At 48.6% G+C, this 21,805-nt stretch overlaps 2 protein-coding genes across 4 annotated transcripts in view; one reads left to right on the forward strand and one right to left on the reverse strand.

Moving 5' to 3' along the window:
- Positions 1 to 15,359, reverse strand: part of RCC1 (regulator of chromosome condensation 1) — a 39,788-nt gene extending 24,429 nt beyond the window's left edge. The window contains exons 1-3 of one of the 2 annotated variants that reach the window (XM_073564154.1): positions 15,222 to 15,359; positions 4,370 to 4,458; positions 1,054 to 1,244 (exon numbers count right to left, since the gene is read on the reverse strand). In XM_073564154.1, coding sequence (XP_073420255.1) covers positions 1,054 to 1,244; positions 4,370 to 4,445 — 267 coding nt within the window. In that variant the 5' untranslated portion in view covers positions 4,446 to 4,458; positions 15,222 to 15,359. Of the gene's footprint in view, positions 1 to 1,053; positions 1,245 to 4,369; positions 4,459 to 15,142; positions 15,166 to 15,221 lie in introns of those variants that run through there. The other variant, XM_073564155.1, reaches the window with a different exon arrangement.
- The window catches only part of CTPS1 (CTP synthase 1), a 114,119-nt gene continuing 107,604 nt past the window's right edge, over positions 15,291 to 21,805 (forward strand). The window contains exon 1 of one of the 2 annotated variants that reach the window (XM_073564152.1): positions 15,291 to 15,427. In XM_073564152.1, coding sequence (XP_073420253.1) covers positions 15,409 to 15,427 — 19 coding nt within the window. In that variant the 5' untranslated portion in view covers positions 15,291 to 15,408. Of the gene's footprint in view, positions 15,428 to 15,509; positions 15,706 to 21,805 lie in introns of those variants that run through there. The other variant, XM_073564153.1, reaches the window with a different exon arrangement.

Consider the following 21,805-nt stretch of genomic DNA (forward strand, 5'->3'; position numbering starts at 1 on the left):
GGCCTTCGGAAGCACCCCAGCAGCGTCCCCATCTGCCTTATATGGCCTCTTGGTGTCCGGGTCAGCAGGTATCTGGCCATAGCACCACCCACTCGGGATCCTCTCACGCACTCCCTCCCCCATGCTCCGGCCCCCCCCCCACCTTACCCAGGCCGCCGCGCGACCCCCGGACAGGCGTGCACCCGCGGCGCGCATCGGAGGCCGGCCGGCCCCCGACTTCCAGTATCGGCGTTTTTGGCTCCGCCCCTTCCGCCGCTCACCAGAGCCTTGCGGGAGCGCGCGCGCGAAGGAGCCGGCGCAGCGCCCCTGCTCGGAATGCCTCCTAGCCCCCGCGCACGCCGCCATGACCGCCGCCAGGGGCCAGCATCGACCGGGAGGACCGGACCCGGGGGAGCGCAGCAGGAAACCCGGGGCATACATACCAGGTGCTGGCTTTCCGGAGACGGTATCCACCGGACCCCTGCTCCACCTGCTTCGTCCACTGCCGTGGTGACCTACCCGGCCCCACCGTGGCGCTTCCAGGGACCCAGCACTGACCGAGGTAGGAGACCCCCTCGCTACCTGGGTCGGTCAGCCGGCCTGGGCATTCATGACGACTCCATGACGGACGATCTGTAGAGAGTCCTGTCCTCTAGGAACAGGAAACCAACTGATGCGTGGGAGAGGTGCCACCCTTTTTGTATCTGTAGGTTTCCTGTTCCTAAAGGGCGGATCCCCTCTCTCAGGTGGTGCTGTCATGGACGACCGAATAAAATAAAGGTACTGTACAACGCAGCAGAATCTGCTGCGTTTCCACAGAGCCAAAACCTCTGCGAAAAACGCAGTAGATTTTACTACGTGTGCACATACCCTAAAAGAATAGGACATGCTACAAATTCAAAACTGCAAGGAAAAAATAAGCAACGTGTGCACGAGACTTCAGGATCCTCATTCACTGTCCTGGAATTAGGCAACGCTTTAGGTTTTGGGGCAAAACTGAGCAGGAGAAAAAAATGTGACAAAACCTGCAATGTGCACACAGGCCCATATATTACCAATATGATGTAAACTCACACTACCAGATGCTCCAAGACACACTGTGTGCATTCCTCCTGCTTCAGCCTGGACTATAGGCTCTGGAAGGGATACCAGTGCTGGCTTTTTTCTTTCCATGACATCTTCTCCTAAACCCAGCTGACCTACATCACCTTGGCCAAGGGTCAGTACAATGCCTCCTGCAGATTTGTGGGAGCTGTGAGTAACTACTGAATAAAAAAGGAAAGGAATGCAATTTTAAACAAAATTAGATTTAACCTTTATTATAATGAGTGTCTTCATGTATACATCCCCACCCTGTATGGGGTATAAAAGGATGCAATAGCACAGAATTGTAAAGGCGACTGTATGACTTCTAGCATGTACCAAGCACAAGTACAATAAATCATAATAAGACTCATGCACTAAAGTCAATGGACTTGCTGACTTAGCAACTGTACAGATCTGCCTTCACAAACCAAGCGCCAGATAAGGACATCAGAAGGGCAACAGGAGGAACACCTTAAATGGTTTTCCAACAAAGTACATTTTAATCAATAGATCTTGGAATAATAATAATTTCCTCAATTGGACCTGTATAAACAAAATGTTCCTGTGCTGAGATAATCTTATAAGGGTGCCCCTGCTGTGTAATGGCCGTCTGACTGTACAGGGACATAGTCTGGTCATACCACATCCCCTGGGCGGTGGGTGGGAGCAAAGGAGAGTATACAGACAGGACAGCAAGGGGATCACAGCTGATTGTCTTTGTGAGGAAAACATTTCATTGCCTGTTTAAAAGGGAAATCTGTCACCTATTTTTTGGGCTATGAGATGCGACCACCACCATCAGGGACTTATCTACAGCATTCTGTAATGCTGTAGATAAGCCCCCGATGTAACCTGAAAGATAAGAAAAACGAGTTACATTATGCTCACCCAGGGGCGGTCCAGGTCCGGAGGGTGTCGCGGTCCGGTGCCTCCCATCTTGTAACGATGACGTCCTCTTTGCTTCCCAGCGTAGGCATACTGCTCTGCCCTGTTGAGGGCAGAGCAGAGTACTGCAGTGCGCAGGCGCTGGACCTCTTCCGGCACCTGCGCACTGCAGCACTCTGCTCTGCCCTCAACAGGGCAGAGCAGTACGCCTGCACTGGGAAGCAAAGAAGAGGACGTCATCGTTACAAGATGGGAGGCACCGGACCGCGACACCCTCCGGACCTGGACCGCCCCTGGGTGAGCATAATGTAACTCGTTTTTCTTATCTTTCAGGTTACATCGGGGGCTTATCTACAGCATTACAGAATGCTGTAGATAAGCCCCTGATGGTGGTGGCCGCATCTCATAGCCCAAAAAATAGGTGACAGATTCCCTTTAAGCAATATTTTACCTCCCAGAAAGAATCAGCTTTGATCCCCTGCTGTAATGTCTGTATAATCTTGCTTCCCCTCCTTGCCCAGGAAAACTCCTTTAACCCATTAATGACCGGAGGCATTTTCAGTTGTGTATTTACATTTCTTTGCTCCGCTTCTTCCCAGAGCTGTAACTTTTTTATTTTTCCATCAATATGGCCATGTGAGGGCTTGTTTTTTGCAGGACAAGTTGTACTTTTGAATGATACCATTGGTTTTACAATGTCGTGTACTCACAAACAGGAAAAAAACTTCCAAGTGTGGTGCAATCCCACACTGGTTTTTTGTTTGGCTTTTTTACTAGGTTCACTAAATGCTAAAAGTGACCTGCCATTATGCTTCTCCAGGTCATTACTACAAGTTCATACACACCAAACATGTTTAGGTTTTTTTTTTATCCAAGTAGTGAAAAAAAAATTCCAAACGTTTTGAGAAAAAAAAAAATTGCCCTATTTTTCAATAGCTGTAGTGTCTCCATTGTTCGTGATCTCGGGTTGGGTGAGGGCTTATTTTTTTTCACGCCAAGCTGACATTTTTAATGATACCATTTTGGTGCAGATACGATCTTTTGATCGTCCGTTATTGCATTTTAATGCAATGTCGGCGACAAAAAAAAATTAATTCTGGCGTTTCTCACTACGCCTTTTAGTGATCAGGTAATCTTTTTTCTATTGATAGATTGGGCGATTCTGAATGCAGCAATACCGAATGTGTAGGTTCGATTTTTCTTTATCGTTTTATTTTCAATGGGGCGAACGGGGAGTGATTTGAAGTTTTTGTTTTTTTGTTTTTTTAATACTTTTGACATGCTTCAAAAGTCTCCATGGAAGACTAGAAGCTGCCATAACCCGATTGGGTCTGCTACATACAGGCAATGAACAGATCGCCTCTATGTAACAGAATTACTCACTTGCTACGAGTGCCAAAACAGCTGACATGTCCCGGGAAAGATGTGGACTCACAGCCGGAGCCCACATAAAAGGGAGGGTGTCAGATGTGGGCGTACTATTATGCCCAACATCGGAAAAGGGTTAATCCCTTCACGACATCCGCCGTATATGTACAGCACATGTCGGAAGTGGGTGTAAGTACTTAATATGCATATTCCCAGCCAAATTACAACTAGGCTGTTTCCAGACTCGTTCAATACACGTGTATTGCACGAGGCATCATCCATCTAGCCAAAATATGGCAGGGAGTATGCATATCACACAATTGCGGTCACATAGGCACCGCTCCAAGTGCTGGAGAGTCCTCAGAGCGTAGTGCATGCGCTGAGAGAATTCACAAGTATGCACTCAGAGTAGACCGATTACATGAGATGGCTGGAATCCGCTCAGATTAGAAAATGGGAGCGATAACGCAGGGTTCCAATGTCTAGCATCCTCCTGCTTCCACGCAAATCACTAGAGCCTGAAAACTGTGCGAGATGATAGCAACATCATCTCCTACTTTTCCACTTTCCTGCTCCCACCCTAAAACATGCAATGGTGGAACTAACCTTAGGACGTTGCGTCAGATATTAATTTAAGTGGCGAACCATCAAGATTGACGCTTTATACACCAGTCTTGATGAAAAGCGTGCTGGAGTAAGACGTGCAAAATTCATTAAGATACCTGCATCTCATAATTACGTTAACGTTTCAGCTGCTGTGCACCATGGCAAGAAATGTGCTCCTGTAAGGCCTCTTCACACGTCAGTATTTCCCATCAGTGTTTGTATGCCAAAACCAGGAGAGGACCTTACAGAGAAAAACTATAATTGAAAGACTGACACCTGTTCTGTGTTTTGGGAGCACTCCCAGTTTTGGCATACAAATACTGATGAAATACTGATGTGTGAATGAAGCCTTATAGACTCAAGAATTGGCACCTCCTTACCACAGATAAGCACTAGGAATTTAGAACAGACACTCTATCCCAATTAACTAATGTTTCTTACTTACACTTCGGTTTCTTGATCTCTGTTCCATTACTTTCTTCAGCGGGAGAGCTCCTTTTCAGGTTTTTCTTTACCTTCATGTTATTCTTCTTGCTATAGAAGAAAACATAGGTTCATTTTTTACTATATAAAAAAAGATTGATCCAACGCCAGCACACAACCAACATCCAGCAGATTTCCTAAAATGTTATAACAGGAGTTTTACCGTAAGGGACAGCAAATATTAGGTTAACAAGCAGGCCATACACAGCGTAAAAAGGATTAAAACCTACGATTTCCAGTAAAATGATCCTTTGTCAAACGAATGTTAACAATCGATCAATTTAGCTGACAGTTTTTATCCGATAGGTGCTAGTCTATGTTCTTTGAGGAGTCATCCACAAATCATCTGAACAACTGTAGTGGCCAACATGGACAAAAATGTGCATATATATGCCTGCCTCATTAAACTCAATCTACTGTGTATAGCCACCCTAAAGGCCAATTTACACAGGAAATAAAGGCAAGAGGGAAAAAACAACATCAGAAGTCCAAGTTTGTTAATTTTACAAACACAGACAGGTGCGGTACGGGAGGGAACAATTGACCAGAGAAAATGGACACACCACAAGGGACAAAGTAAAATACAAAAGGTATATGAATAATAATGACAGCAACAAAGAGGTTATGTGCAAAATTAGAATCAAAATCTCAGTATATACTACATAGATATTTGCTGTGATACCATATAGAGCTGTGTACAGGTAAAAATGAGGGGTAAAATGAGGAGGAACGAATAAAGTTTTTTTTTTTATTTCCAAAAAATGAATTTAATAGAAGTACACATATTTGGTATCGCCGCATCCGTAACGACCTGCCCTATAAAACTGTCCCATTAGTTAACCCCTTTAGCAAACCCCTTAAAATATAAAAATAACGAAGCAAAAAATGATTATCATACCGCCGAACAAAAAGTGCAATAACGCGCGATCAAAAAGACGCATATAAATATCCATGGTACCGCTGAAAACGTCATCTTGTCCCGCAAAAAACGAGCTGCCACACAGCATCATCAGAGAAAAAATAAAAAAGTTATAGCTCGCAGAATAAAGCGATGCAAAAATAATTTATATAAAATTGTTTTTATTGCATAAAAGCGCCAAAACAAAAAAAATGACATGAATGAGGTATCGCTGTAACAGTACTGACCCGAAGAATAAAACCGCTTATCAATTTTACCGAACCCGGAACCGTGTAATCGCACCCCCCCAAAAGAAATTCATGAAACGCTGGTTTTTGTTCATTCTGTGTCCCAAAAATCGGAATAAAAAGCGATCAAAAAGTGTCACGTGCCCGAACATGACACCAATAAAAACGTCAACTTGTCCCACAAAAAATAAGATCTCACATGACTCGGTGGGTCAAAATACGGAAAAATTATAGCGCTCAATATGTGGTAATGCAAAAATTATTTTTACAATAAAAAGCGTCTTTTAGAGTGTGACAGCTGCCAAAAATAAAAACCGCCATAAATAGTAAATCAAACCCCCCCGTTATCACCCCCTTAGTTAGGGAGAAAATAATAAAATTAAAAAAAATGTATTTCTTTCCATTTTCCCCATTAGGGTTAGGGCTAGGGTTGGAGTTAGAATTGGGGGTTTCCACTGTTTGGGCACATCAGGTGCTCTCCACATGCAACATGGCGTCTGATCTCAATTCCAGCCAATTCTGCGTTGAAAAAGTCAAATGGTGCTCCTTCCCTTCCAAGCTCTGCCATGCGCCCAGTGTTTTATCCCCACATATGGGGTATCAGCCTACTCAGGACAAATTGAAAAACAATTTTTGGGGACCCATTTCTCCTGTTGCCCTTAATAAAAAATTGGGGGCAAAAATATCATTTTTGTGGGAAAAAATATGATTTTTATTTTCACGCCTGGGCGTTATAAACTTCTGTGAAGCCCTTGGGGGTTCAAAGTGCTCACCACACACCTAGATAAGTTCCTTAGGGGGTTTAGTTTCCAAAATGGTGTCATTTGTTGGGGGTTTCCACTGTTTAAGTACATCAGGGGCTCTCCAAAGGCAACATGACACCCGCAGCGCATTCCATCAAAGTCTGCATTCCAAAACGTCACTACTTCCCTTCCGAGCCCCGACGTGGGCACATACAGCAGTTTTCTCCCACATATGGGGTATCAGGGTACTCAGGACAAACTGGATAACTTTTGGGGTCCATTTTCTCCTGGTACCCTTGAGAAAATAAAAAAATTGGGGACTAAATGATCATGTTTGTGGAAAAAATACGATTTATTTATTTTCACGCCCGGGCGTTATAAACTTCTGTGACGCACTGGGGGAGTTCAAAGTGCTCACCACACATCTAGAGAAGTTCCTTAGTGGGTCTAGTTTCCAAAATGGGGTCACTTGTGGGGGGATTCCACTGTTTAGGTACATCAGGGGCTTTCCAAATGCGACATGGTGTCCGATCTCAATTCCAGCCAAAAGAGTCAAATGGCGCTGTTTCTTTTCCGAGCTCTGCCATGCACCCAAATAGTGGTTTACCCCCACATGTGGGGTATCAGTGTACTCAGGACAAATTGCACAATACCTTTTAGGGTCCTGTTACCCTTGGGAAAGTAAGAATTGAGGGTGAAAAGATCATTTTTGTGGAAAAAATATGATTTCATAATTGTACGGCTGTACGTTATAAACTTCTGTGAAGCCCTTGGGGGTTCAAAGTTCTCACCAAACATCTAGAGAAGTTCCTTGGGGGGTCTAGTTTCCAAAATGGTGTCATTTGTGGGGGGGGGTTTCCACTGTTTTGGTACATCAAGGGCTTTCCAAACGCGACATGGTGTACAATCTCAATTCCAGCCAAAAAAGTCAAATGGCGCTGCTTCCCTTCCGAACTCTGCCATGCTCCCAATTAGTCGTTTACACCTACATATGGGGTATCAGCGTACTCAGGACAAATTGCACAATAACTTTTAGGGTCCTGTTACCCTTGGGAAAATAAAAATTGGGGGTGAAAAGAACATTTTTGTGGAAAAAAAACAGGATTTTTGGGTTGCTTACCGTAAAATCTGTTTCTCGGAGCCTTCATTGGGGGACACAGAGACCTTGGGTGTATGCTGCTGCCACTAGGAGGCTGACACTATGCACAAAAAAAGATAGCTCCTCCTCCGCAGTGTACACCCCACCGACCGGCAGAGAATTCCTCAGTTAGTGAGAAAGCAGTAGGAGAAGTAACAGAATAGGTTGACAACATAAACAACTCAACTGTAACCATTCAACCAAAGTAAGAACAGGAGCTGTAAAACATGGGAGGGTGCTGTGTCCCCCAATGAAGGCTCCGAGAAACAGATTTTACGGTAAGCAACCCAAAAATCCTGTTTTCTCGTTCGCCTTATTGGGGGACACAGAGACCTTGGGACGTCCCAAAGCAGTCCCTGGGGTGGGAAACAAACTTCCATCAGGCCAGCGGACTCACCACCGCGGCCTGCAGAATCCGTCTACCTAGGCTGGCGTCCGCCGAAGCGTAGGTGTGGACTCTGTAGAATTTCACAAACGTGTGAACCGATGACCATGTTGCAGCTTTGCAAAGCTGCAGTGCGGAAGCTCTGTGGCGCACCGCCCAGGAGGCACCCACTGCTCGAGTAGAGTGGGCCCTGATACCCGGAGGGGCTCCGCGACGCTTAACACGGTAGGCTTCCAGGATAGCCGATCTGATCCAGCGAGCAATGGTGGCTTTTGACGCCGGGTGACCTTTCCGCGCTCCATCAGGGATAATGAAAAGAGACTCTGTCTTTCGCAAGGAAGTCGTCCTAGACAGATAGACTCTCACCGCCCTAACCAGGTCCAGCTTGTTCAAGGACCGCTCTCGGGGATGAGTTGGATTCGGACAAAAGGACAGGAGCACGATATCCTCGTTGAGGTGAAACGAGGACACCACCTTCGGAAGGAACGAGGGCGGAGGCCGCAGAACTACCTTATCCTGGTGGAGAACCAGAAAGGGAGAGCGGCATGAAAGAGCTGCCAATTCCGACACGCGCCGGACGGAGGTGATGGCCACCAGAAAGGCTACCTTCCAAGAAAGGAGAGAAAGGGAAATATCCCTGAGGGGTTCAAAGGGCGGACCTTGCAGAACCTCAAGAACCAGATTAAGATCCCATGGATCCACGGGTGCCCGGTACGGCGGGACCGTGTGAGCCACGCCCTGAAGAAAGGTCTTAACCTGAGGACGGGAAGCCAACGTTTTCTGAAACAGAATGGACAGCGCCGAAACTTGACCCTTCAGTGAACTGAGGGCAAGCCCCGCATCCAATCCTGCCTGAAGAAACGCTAGGACTGAAGGGAGCGAAGAGGACATGGGCGCGACGTTATTGGTCTCACACCAAGTGAAATAGGCCTTCCAAGTACGGTAGTAAATCTTGGAAGATGATGGCTTTCTGGCTCGGATCATGGTCTGAATTACGTGGTCGGAAAATCCTGCTCGTTTCAGAACCTCGGTCTCAACAGCCACGCCGTTAAATTGAGCGGCCGAGAATTGGGGTGGCAAATCGGACCCTGAGACAGCAGATCTGTTCTGTCTGGAAGCTTCCAGGGGGCGTCCGCGAGAAGGTTGACAATGTCCGCGAACCAAGACCTTCTGGGCCAATTCGGGGCGATGAGAATGACCGGAAGTCCTTCTGCCTTGATCTTCTTCAACAGCTTGGGAAGAAGAGGCAGAGGAGGGAACAGGTAGGGAAGTTCGAACTGGGACCAAGGAACGGCCAGGGCGTCGGCGCCCACTGCCAGAGGGTCCCGAGACCTGGACACGAATTGCGGGACTTTCCTGTTGAGGCGAGACGCCATGAGGTCTACATCCGGGGTTCCCCACCGAAGGCAGAGCAGATGAAACACTTCCGGATGTAGGGACCATTCTCCCGCCGCGAGACCCTCGCGGCTGAGAAAATCGGCGGCCCAGTTGTCTACGCCGGGAATGTGAATCGCGGAAATTGTCGGGACGAAAATCTCCGCCCAACGAAGAATCTTGGACACCTCCGCCAGGGCTGAAACACTCCGTGTTCCCCCTTGGCGGTTGACATATGCCACCACTGTGGCGTTGTCTGTCTGAATCCGTACCGGCAGTCCTTTGAGGAGCCTTTCCCAGTAGACCAGAGCAAGATGGATCGCTCGAATCTCCAGAACGTTGATCGGTAGCGCTGATTCCGGATCCGACCATCGACCCTGAACAGTGTGGTTGCGGAATACAGCACCCCAACCGAGGAGACCGGCATCTGTGGTTACTATCTGCCAGTGAATGGGAAGGAAGGATCGACCCGATAGAATGAGAGGCGACGACAACCACCAGTTGAGAGACCGCTTGATCCGGTAAGAAAGATGGACAGGGCGATCCAGGGACCGAGGCGACCTGTTCCATTTCGACAGAATGGCCTGCTGGAGAGGCCTGGCGTGAAATTGGGCAAAGGGAACTGCCTCTATCGCCGCGACCATCTTTCCCAGGACCCTCATGGCTGTACGGAGGGATGGGAATCGCGAGGTCTGCAGCGATCGTACTTCCTGCTGCAGAGAGAGAATCTTTTCTTGTGGGAGAAAGACCCTTGACCGACGAGTGTCGAACAGAAGACCTAGAAAGACCAGGCGTTGGGTAGGAACTAGACAGGACTTTTTCCTGTTGACGATCCACCCGAAATTGGAAAGAGTGTCCAGGACGATTGACAAACTTTGGTGAGCCTGTTGGAATGAGGGAGCCTTGATCAGAATATCGTCTAGGTACGGGAAAAGAACGAGGCCTCTGACTCTCAACAAAGCCATCAACGCAGCCATGATCTTCGTGAAGACTCTGGGAGCGGTGGCAAGACCGAAGGGCAGTGCGACAAACTGGTAGTGGTGCTGTCGAATCGCAAAGCGCAGGAACTTCTGATGTCCGGAGAAGATTGGAACATGTAAATAGGCGTCTTGGATGTCTATTGAGCACATGAATTCCTGCTCCTCCATGGAGGCGATGACCGAGCGAAGCGACTCCATGCGGAAGTGGCGAAGACGGACCCTCTTGTTGAGCAGCTTGAGATCCAAGATGGGTCGAACCGCGCCGTCTTTTTTCGGCACTACAAACAGGTTCGAGTAGAACCCCGTGAAGCGCTCCGATTCGGGAACGGGCACAATCACCCCGGAACTGAGGAGAGCGGCGATAGCTGTAGAGAACCCCGGGATCAAGGCTGGATCCTTTGGAGGCCGGGATTCGAAGAAACGATCCCGTGGGAGAGAGACGAACTCTATCTTGTATCCTGAGGATACGACCTCCCTGACCCAGGCGTCCTCCACGGCGGCCAGCCAAACGTCCCTGAAGGAAAGAAGTCGACCTCCCAATTGGAAAGACCCTTTGCGTGCCCGATGATAGTCATGTTGAAGTAGACCGTCCAGATCTAGATCTGGACGGTCTGCCCTGGGAGGAGTGGGGTCGCCAGGAAGGAGTGGGTCTGAAGGAAACTTTCCTTCTCTCCTGGCGAGCCTGCGGCCTCTGTTGGCTGGAGGAGTTGTCCGCCGTATTGAAACGGCGGAAAGTCCGAAAGGGTCGAAACTGACGCCTTAGTGGGGGTCTGCGAGGCTTGGACCGAGGGAGGAGAGAACTCGTGCCTCCGGTGGCGTCCTTAATAATCTGGTCCAATTGGGACCCAAAGAGGCGCACCCCCTGAAAAGGCAGGTTAGTGAGGGACTTTTTAGAAGACAAGTCCGCTTGCCATGCCTTTAGCCAAAGTGTGCGTCGAATTGCAATAACGTTGCTTGACGCCTGAACTGCACAGGATGCAGCATCCAAGGAAGCGGAGAGAAGATAGTCCCCAGCATGGGAGATCTGATTGGCGAGATTGGCCAAATGCTCCGGTTGCGCCTTATCCAAGATGCCCTGCCGAAGGTCGTCTGCCCACGTGGCTATGGTCTTTGCTGTCCAGGATGAAGCAAAAATTGGACACACCGCCGCTGAAGCCGCTTCAAAGGCAGACTTCGCCAGGGATTCTATAATCCTGTCATTAGAATCCTTTAGGGACGCCACGCCTGAAAGCGGGAGAACCGTGTTATTGGATAGCCTGGACACGGGCGGATCGACCGAGGGAGAGGCCGACCAGTTGTCCGTGAGCTCCTTAGCAAATGGGTAGAGTACGCCGAGACGTTTTCCTCTTTGAAAGCGTCTGGTCGGATCCTCTCTTTCCTTGGTAAAAATTTTCCCAAACTGGGAATGGAAAGGAAAAACCCTGGAGGGAGTTTCTGCCCGTCTGAACGAAACCTCCTGATCTGAGGATTTCGCAGGGGAGTCAGCAATATCGAAGGTATGATGGATCGCAGCAATGAGGTCCTGCACTGTGACCTTCATGCTTGCATCCTGGTCTGAATCCAGCTCTAAAATCCCCTCAGATGACCTGTCCGAAAGCGCTTCCCCTGACTCGGGAGAGGAGGCCCGAGAGGGAGACTGGTGAGAAGGGCTATGCGGTGAGATGGGACTAGGAGAGGATTCCGGCTGGGAATCTTGCCTGGGTCTTTTGCGACTACCGCTGGCTGATTCAGATGGAACAATTTGGGACCTGCTTGGCCCTGCTGAAGAGTCCAGGGGCAACTTATCAAGAACGGCCACCAGGGACTGAGACACCCTGGTGAGGTCTGCCACTGATTGAGATAGCGAGGAGGCCCAGCCAGGCATGGGGGGCTCACTCTCACCTGGGGCCGCAGATGGCTCCTGGACGGCGTCAGGCTGAATTGGATTGCTACAATCCAGGCAGAGGGGAGTGGACTGGCCTGAGGGAAGTTTGCGATTGCACGAAGAACATGCAAAGTACTTGACTAAAGTGGAGGGGGGAGCGGTAGAGCGGGTACGATCAGACTTAGACATAGTGAAAAGCTGAGGTAATGCCGGAAGGTTGGGGGACAGAGGGCGGAGAAGGGTCAGTCTGCAGTGCAGAGCTACTCACGGTCCGGTGTCCCCAGAAGCGATGCTCTGCGACCTGTCAGTGGATGCAGGTCAGAGTGAAATCCGGCCGATAGACCTCCTGAACGAAAAAACCAGCTGGAAAAGATGCTGTCCAGTGAGGAGCTGGTGCCCGGCTAACAGGCTGGGAAAATGGCGCCGTCCTGAGAAAAAGCGCGCCTTAGGAGAGGAGGGAGGGAGGAGCACCTCGTAGGGTTAAAATTCACCGCCCTCTAGCCAATAGCAGGCTGGGCAGGTGAAGGACAGGCGGTGGGAGGGCCTGGGAAGAGCGGGAGAGAAGCCCGCTTAGAAGAAAGGGGCGGGGGGCGTGGCCGCGACGCAGCGGTAGGCCCGAACTGAAGCCGGGGCCTAAATTAGTTGCGGCGGCCGCCTGTCAGCAGGGGGTCGGCGCGGAGGTCGGAAAAAGGACGCCGCCGCCGGAAGCCGCGTCCAAGGGAAGAAGGAAGAGGCCCTGTACTCCCTGTCCCCAGAAAGGGGGGAGGGAAGGGGGGAACGCGGGGGCCAGCAATATGGAGCATGGTGTGCCTATGGGCGTAGGGCGACTGCGAGCGACCGCAGCGCCCGCTCCCTGTGCCACTGAAGAGGCGCACCCCCTGTCCGTCGGGAATGGGCAGCCAGGAAAATAAAAATAAAAAAACCATACTCACCCATTCCCGATCCGTTACCTGGGACTGAAGAACTCCTGCGTCTCATCCAACCGACAGGCTCTGGTAGGCGAGTGGGAGGGAGACTGGCGACAAGGACCCCTGGAGTCGCTGGCACGTCTTGGTGTCGGCGTCCGTCTGGCTGGTCCTGCCGCGGAGAACTGCAAGGATACGGGGTGGCAGTACACGCCGTACTTGCAGACTCCATGTGGGAGTACAGATGTGACTTTTCACTCTGTATCCCTCCGTAGAACCTGAAAAGGAACGACGCACGACGAGGTAGATATGGGTCTAATAAAAGACCCGTGTCCACCTCCTACTGACACTAAGCTAAACTGAGGAATTCTCTGCCGGTCGGTGGGGTGTACACTGCGGAGGAGGAGCTATCTTTTTTTGTGCATAGTGTCAGCCTCCTAGTGGCAGCAGCATACACCCAAGGTCTCTGTGTCCCCCAATAAGGCGAACGAGAAATATGATTTTTTAATTGTACCGCTGTACGTTATAAACTTCTGTGAGGCCCTTGTGGGTCCAAAGTTCTCACCACACATCTAAAGAAGTTCCTTGGGGGGTCTAGTTTCCAAAATGGGGTCACATGTGGGGGGTTTCCACTGTTTAGGTACATCAGGTGCTCTCCAAACGCGACATGGCGTCCGATCAGAATTCCAGCCAATTTTGCATTGAAAAAGTCAAACGGCGCTCCTTCCCTTCCGGGACCTGCCATGCGCCGAAACAGTGGTCCTCCACCCCCCCCAACATATCAGGTATCAGAGTACTCAGGACAAATTGCACAATAACTTTCGCAGTCCAATTTCTCCTGTTACCCTTAGGAAAATAAAAAAAAAAATTGAACCGGAAGTATTTTTTTGGTGAAAAAAAGTTAAATGTTCATTTTTTTTTTTTTTTTTTTAATATTCAAAAAATTCCTATGAAGCACGTGAAGGGTTAATAAACTTTTTGAATGTGGTTTTGAGCACCTTGAGGGGTGCAGTTTTTAGAATGGTGTCACTTTTGGGTATTTTCTATCATATAGACCCTTCAAAGTGGCTTCAAAAAATGTGGTCCGTAAAAATAAAATGGTGTTGTAAAAATGAGAAATCGCTGGTCAACTTTTAACCCTTATAACTTCCTAACAAAAAAAAAAAATTTTGGTTCCAAAATTGTGCTGATATAAAGTAAACATGTGGGAAATGTTACTTAAGTTTTTTGTGTGCCATATCTCTGTGATTTAAGGGCATAAAACTTCAAAGTTGGAAAATTGCGAACTTTTCTAAATTTTCGCCAAATTTCCGTTTTTTTCACAAATAAACGCAAGTTATATGAATGAAAGTTTACCACAAACATGAAGGACAATATGTCACAAGAAAACAATGTCAGAATCACCAGGATCCATGGAAGCGTTTCAGAGTTATTACCTCATAAAGGGACAGTGGTCAGAATTGTAAAAATTGGCCCTGTCATGAACGTGCAAACCACCCTTGGGGGTGAAGGGGTTAAGCTAATATATGTTCACAACATAGTGATGGGGAATCTAGATTGTGAGCCCCAGTGATAATGTATGCAAATCCCTGAAATTAATGGTGTTTTAAAGGTGAGTAAATAAATAAGTCACCCATGTAAGAACAGCATGGAGACGGCAGAAAGTGCGACCATTAGGCTGTGTGCACACGCTGCGATTCTGCTGTGGTGTACAGTACCATAATATCCTATGGGAAATGGAAACTGCAGTGCAGACGGTGTGGATTTGCTGCGGTTTCTAATCCGCAGAAAGAATTGACATGTCAATTCTTTCTGCGGATTCCGCTGCGGTTTACCATCTCCTCCATTGTAGAGGTGATAATCCGCAGAAAAACCGCAGGCCATTTGAACTGCTGATTTTACAAAATCCGCAGCGTGTGCACACACCCTTAGAAGGATGTGACCTATACATGGTCTTCTCTAAGGAGACTGAAAATCCCAGCACCTGGGACAGGAAGACTATGCAGAATAGACCCCACACTCTATACTGGCATGACAACCAGGGTCCGCCGGCACCCCAACGACCCCCCCTTCACCAATGCTCGGAGTAGCACGCTGGGGCGGTGTTCTACGGTTACTCAGGGCCAGGAGCTGCTCCAGACCGGCCGCAGCTCTCTACGTGTAGTGGATGACCCGCGCACACACACTGGCCCTCACTCACGTAACCTCCCCGAGAGGCAGGAAACCGCCCCGTCCTTCTCTGAGCACGCAGGGCCAGCACAAGCCCACCCGCCACGCACCTAGGATGCCCACGCGTCTCCACACACCAGCTCCCTGCCTGCCGCGCCGGACTCCTTTATTAAGCAGCTGTCAGACACGTGCAGCGCTCCTCAGTGACGTAAAACTGTGCGCGACTCTGGAGGAAGCGCGAAGCCGACCACAAGCTCCGCCCGCGGCAGGTCACGTGATCAGACTAGTGCCCTAGTGATGGCGGAACCTGCCCCAGGTAGCTGGTGGCCCCGCCGCGCATGCAGGGCCTGCCCTGGCAGCTATGGTGCGACACGTGCAGGCGCGGAGCGGTATCCGTGCTCGCGCAGCTGTATTCTAACCCCCTACACTGTTTACAGGAGCTGAGAGTTGTAGTGCCCTCCCCTGCACGTTCCCGGATGTTAGGGGGGAGGGGACGCTCTATTCTAGTCTCCACGCTCGTTGGTCTCTAGTCCTCCCCAGCACGTGGGACCGGCACAGTCGTCCACCATCTGCTCTCAGCATCGCGTCTGCCGGGTGAGCGGCCATGTCCGAGTGACCCAAGCAGCTGGCACTGTGGTCAGGGCAGTGGCGGGAGGGGGCTTGTATGGAGGCTCCTGCCAGTGTTAGTGTGCGCTGCAGTGGCCGCGCTACTATTGGAGCAGCATACACTAGCTCCACCATTGTGTGTCTCATGGCGAGTTATAGGGATCGGTGAGGAGTTCATCATTAGCCATACTGAATCTGCTGCTCCACCACTGCAGTATGGGCCACTGTAGATTAGGCTCTCGGCTTCTTGGCTCCACCACTGCAGTGTGGGCTACTGTAGACTAGGCTTTCGGCTTCTTGGCTCCACCGGCTGTCTGTAGTGTGGGCTACTGTAGACTAGGCTCTCGGCTTCTTGGCTCCACCGGCCGTCTGGCGTGTGGGCTACTGTAGACTAGGCTCTCGGCTTCTTGGCTCCACCGGCTGTCTGTAGTGTGGGCTACTGTAGACTAGGCTCTCGGCTTCTTGGCTCCACCGGCCGTCTGGCGTGTGGGCTACTGTAGACTAGGCTCTCAGCTTCTTGGCTCCACCGGCCCATCTGTAGTGTGGGCTACGGTAGACTAGGCTCTCGGCTTGTTGGCTTCACCTGCCCGTCTGCAGTGTGGGCTACTGTAGACTAGGCTCTCGGCTTGTTGGCTCCACCGGCCGTCTGTAGTGTGGGCTACTGTAGACTAGGCTCTCGGCTTCTTGGCTCCACCGGCCGTCTGGCGTGTGGGCTACTGTAGACTAGGCTCTCAGCTTCTTGGCTCCACCGGCCCATCTGTAGTGTGGGCTACTGTAGACTAGGCTCTCGGCTTCTTGGCTCTACCGGCCCGTCTGTAGTGTGGGCTACTGTAGACTAGGCTTCGGCTTGTTGGCTCCACCGGCCGTCTGTAGTGTGGGCTACTGTAGACTAGGCTCTCTGCTTCTTGGCTCCACCGGCCGTCTGGCGTGTGGGCTACTGTAGACTAGGCTCTCAGCTTCTTGGCTCCACCGGCCCATCTGTAGTGTGGGCTACTGTAGACTAGGCTCTCGGCTTCTTGGCTCTACCGGCCCGTCTGTTGTGTGGGCTACTGTAGACTAGGCTCTCGGCTTGTTGGCTCCACTGGTCGTCTGGAGTGTGGGCTACTGTAGACTAGGCTTTCGGCTTGTTGGCTCCACTGGCCGTCTGGAGTGTGGGCTACTGTAGACTAGGCTCTCTGCTTGTTGGCTCCACCGGCCCATCTGCAGTGTGGGCTACTGTAGACTAGGCTCTCGGCTTCTTGGCTCCACCGGCCCGACTGTAGTGTGGGCTACTGTAGACTAGGCTCCACCGGCCGTCTGTAGTGTGGGATACTGTAGACTAGGCTCTCGGCTTCTTGGCTCCACCGGCCCTTCTGTAGTGTGGGCTACTCTAGACTAGGCTCTCGGCTTGTTGGCTCCACCGGCCCGTCTGCAGTGTGGGTTACTGTAGACTAGGCTCTCGGCTTGTTGGCTCCACCGGCCCGTCTGCAGTGTGGGCTACTGTAGACTAGGCTCTCGGCTTCTTGGCTCCACCGGCCGTCTGTAGTGTGGGCTACTGTAGACTAGGCTCTCGGCTTCTTGGCTCCACCGGCCGTCTGGCGTGTGGGCTACTGTAGACTAGGCTCTCAGCTTCTTGGCTCCACCGGCCCATCTGTAGTGTGGGCTACGGTAGACTAGGCTCTCGGCTTGTTGGCTTCACCTGCCCGTCTGCAGTGTGGGCTACTGTAGACTAGGCTCTCTGCTTGTTGGCTCCACCGGCCCATCTGCAGTGTGGGCTACTGTAGACTAGGCTCTCGGCTTGTTGGCTCCACTGGCCGTCTGGAGTGTGGACACTAAGCTGCCATTAGTGTGGGCCCCTGAAGACTAGGCTATCAGATTTTTAGCTCTGTCAGCATGGCGGTCTCATGGCTAGCAGCAATTGGCCAACTATAATCACCAAGTGCCAGAAATCCCAGCATGTCACATAGTTAGGCAGCCCCATCACTATTGCAGTCAGTATCTGCCTCTTAGCTTGTATACAAAGCTAAGTTCCCAACATAAGTAATTGATGCGTTTGATTGTTGTAGATTTTCTGCACCTAAACTGCTACTTTTTCCCACTTAGTTTGTCATTGGTTTTTTTTTGCATGTCATGTTTTAAATTAAACTTCTTTAATTTGGATATTTCTTGTAACTTATCCTTGAGAACTTAATTGATAGTCATGTACTAATTGCATGCATTTTTAGTGTTTCCCCTGCAGAAACTCATTAAAACTGCATGTACCTTTTTTTTACCTTTTATATTTTCCTTATCCCATTCAAGTCTGGTGAAAATCAGTAAAGTGAAGCTTATATTTACTGCCAGAGAAATTGCCGAGTTGCTACTTAAAAAATACACTGCAATCCAGTTTACGCTGTGCCGAGTGGGCACAAGATCTCTGTTAGGCTAGTTTCACACTAGTGTTTCCTGGAGCTGCGGAGGGATGCGCACGGCCGCCGTGAAGCTCCGCCCCTGCCGCGTCACCTCCGGTCAGCTCCTATGGGCGCATGATGCTGCATGCGACCTGCGTACCCTATCTTTAGCATTTGGTACACAGACCGTGCGCAGGTATGCGTTTGCCGGACCATGCGTCCTTTTGACAGTGCACCAAATGGACCAAGAGTAATAACAAGAACTTGGAGGGCACCACAGAATGGCGTAGGGGAGACACCTGAAATCAGTAAAAAAGTAAATCATAAGAAGAGAAAGCTACTGACCACAACAGGGATCACCACAAAGATACACATTTTATTAGGGGGCTGACGAAGCTACCATGCGGTAGCAACACGCATCGGGCGTCCTCACAAGCTCCCCCACCAGCAGTATTGTATTCAGGATAGTGCACCCAGCACTTGTTTTCAGGGCATTTGTCTCCCTGCTGGGTGCTTTCTATCTTAGTCCCCTATGCATTATCTGGGAACTTTTGTCTTCTTTTGCTCTACCTTTTCTCACTGTTATTTATACCGGTCATTGTGGCTTCTTTTAGCAGCTCTATTGTGCATATTGGTTTATAACCATTAGTGGATGTTGTTGGAAGCTCCTCTACTAGTGGTATTATTTGTAGGACAGTGCACCCAGCACTTATCCATTTTTAGGGTATTTGTTTCCTTGCTGGGTGTTTTCTACCTTAAAACCCTTATACATTATTAGGGAATGTCTGTCTTTTTGCTTCAATCTTTCCACCAGTAGTTCCACTAGTGGCTCTTTATAGCAAATATTATTGTGCATGTATGATTCTAATCATTAACTTGGTATTTATACCATCATTGTGAGCTGTGTTTGAATAGCAGCACATTATTATGTAGGGTAAGGTATTGCTTAGATAGACATACAATGACCACCTGCTATATATTTGTGGGACATAACTATTTAATATATTGACTTACTACCATTTATTGATTGCACATTCAATTATATCCTTTGTGTATTTTTGTCTTATTCAGGGGAGTGTACGGCTTCATTCTAAGCCTGAAGGGTTCATCTCATGTGTCATCTCTATGACTTTTTAATTGTTTTTATATGGTTATGTCTGTGTTGAACCTAATAAAATTTGTATCTTTGTGGTGATCCCTGTTGTGGTCAGTAGCTTTCTCTTGTTTATAAAATGGACCAAGAGGTTATGTGCAAAATTGCAATCAAAATTTCAGTATACTACATAGATATTTGCTGTGATATCATATAGAAATGTGTACAGGTAAAAATGAGGAAGACAGAATAAAGTGCATATGCAATAGAATCACTGTGCAAAATCTCCAGAGAGGTAAGCAGTATTGCTCTGTCTAAATCTGATCAGAGCATAAAGACAATGCAGGTGATGTAAGAAGGTCTTGCCTAGCACTTCATAGCTACTGTTAGTGAGAGAGAATAGGCATTCAAATCCTCATTCTGCCATAAAGGCCTGACTGGTGGAGGGCTGCAGTGATAGTTGACTTTGTGGAACTTTCTCCCATCTCCTTGCTGCATCTGTGGAGCTCAGTCACCGTGATCTTGGGGTTCTTCTTTACCTCTCTCACCAAGGCTCTACTCCCATGATTGCTCAGTTTGGCTGGATGGTGTCTAGGAAGACTTCTGGTGGTCTCAAACATCTTCCATTTAAGGATTATGGAGGCAACTGTGCTCTTAGTAACCTTGAGTACTGCAGAAATTCTCTTGTAACCTTGGTCAGATCTGTGCCTTGCCACAATTCTGTCTCTGAGCTCCTTGGCCAGTTCCGTTGACCTCATGATTCTCATTTGGTCTGACATTCCCTGTGAGGTCTTATATAGATAGGACATGATTTGTAAAGTCACACACCTATCAGTTTAACTAAACACAGCTGGGCTCTGTTGAAGGAGTAGAAACATCTCAAGGAGGATCACAGGGAAATGGACAGCATGGGACTTAAATCTGAGTATCTGAGCAAAGGGTCTGAATACTTATGACCATGTGATATTTCAGCTTTTTTAATAAATTTGTAAAAATTTCTACACTTGTTTTTTTTTTTTTTTTCAGTCAAGATGGGGTGCAGAGTGTACATTAATAAGAAAAAAATGAACTTTTTTGAATTTACCAAATGGCTGCAATGAAACAGAGTGAAAAAATTTTAAGGGGTCTGAATACTTTCTGTACCCCCTGTATATTTATACATTATAATAAGATCACCCCTAAGCCTTAATTTTTCCAAACTAAAGCTGTCAGTTTTGCCTGGCTGGTTATCAAACATACAGGGGAACCCACATCAATTTTTTAAAAAATTTATAGCGTAATTGATGGGTCAATTGATGCCACTTTTCCTGTTGTCTACCCCTAGTTCTATCTTTTGGCAGATTCTGGGCCCCTTGAAGCTGTTGTTTTTGCGTTTGGTTTTGCCTCCCATTTAATTCAATAGTGTTTTCGTTGTGTCCTGTGAAGATAGCCGAATAGAACCTTAAAGGGAACCTGACACCAGGTTTGGCCCATACGAGTACTGCCTTTCCGGGCTTATCTACAGCATTCTATAATGCTGTAGATAAGCCCCTGATCCTACTTGCAAGATAAGGAAAATAACTATTATACTCACCTGCTTGGCAATCCGGTCCAATGGGTGTGTGCAGGTCTTGGTCTGGCACCTCCAATCTTGCAATGCCACTCTCCTGCTTGCTTCATGTGGATGATGCGTCCCTGTGTCATCCACGCAGGCTCCACGGCATCGTGCTCCTGTTGAGGGCACAGCAAATTCCTGCAGTAAGCATGCGCCGACAAAGAATAGAGGCCCAGCGTGTATGTACTGCAGGAGTTTGCTCTGCCCTCAACAGGACAGATAAACGTGCCTGCGCAGGCACGAATGCCGGGGAGCCTGTGATGCTGGAACACGTCATCCATATGTAGCAAGCAGGATGTCGGTGCCGGACCAAGACCTGAGACACCCATCAGACCGGACCGCTCCCCGGTAGAGTATAATAAATTATTTTTGTTCTCTTACAGGTCAGGTCGGGGTTTATCTACAGCGTTACAGAATGCTGTATATAAGCCCTGAAAGGCGGTGCTCGTATTGGCCAAACCTGGTGTCAGGTTCCATTTAAAAGGTTCGCTCCTCTCTAATCATCATAATGTTGCTGATTGTGTAATTTACCACTAGCTCCTTAAAGGTCTTTTTTCCTCTTGTATTCATGGATATGGAATTTCTGTTTCTTGACTTGTGAAGTGATTGAATAAGATTCTCTAATTATAAAGGTATTTTGGGGGCGCTAGTACTAAAGGAGAAATATCCGCTGCAAGTCGAAACAACACAACACTATGTTGTAACTTGAAATACAAATAATATTAAAATATGTCTGCGCTGAATAATTCACATAATTCCAAAAACCACCCTAGTAATAGGGCTATCGAACAGTGCACTGCGACAATGAATTGCAAGTGAATAGATAAATGCATAAGAAATAAAAATCAAGAATATTCCATAAGCATGTGTGTTCCAAAAATACCGCAATCCCAAAAATCACCCCAATAGAGGCTTTTGAAACAACACCATGCAAGAATAGATTGCATAAATTGCAACTAAATAGGTATATAGAATAGGAATGTGCAATTGGCATATATGTTCTAGTAACACTGTGGAGGAGATATACATATT

This window comes from Dendrobates tinctorius, unplaced genomic scaffold, assembly GCF_039654945.1.
Source record: "Dendrobates tinctorius isolate UK_male_01 unplaced genomic scaffold, ASM3965494v1 ptg000015l, whole genome shotgun sequence".
In the NCBI taxonomy this organism is placed as follows: Eukaryota; Metazoa; Chordata; class Amphibia; order Anura; family Dendrobatidae; genus Dendrobates; species Dendrobates tinctorius.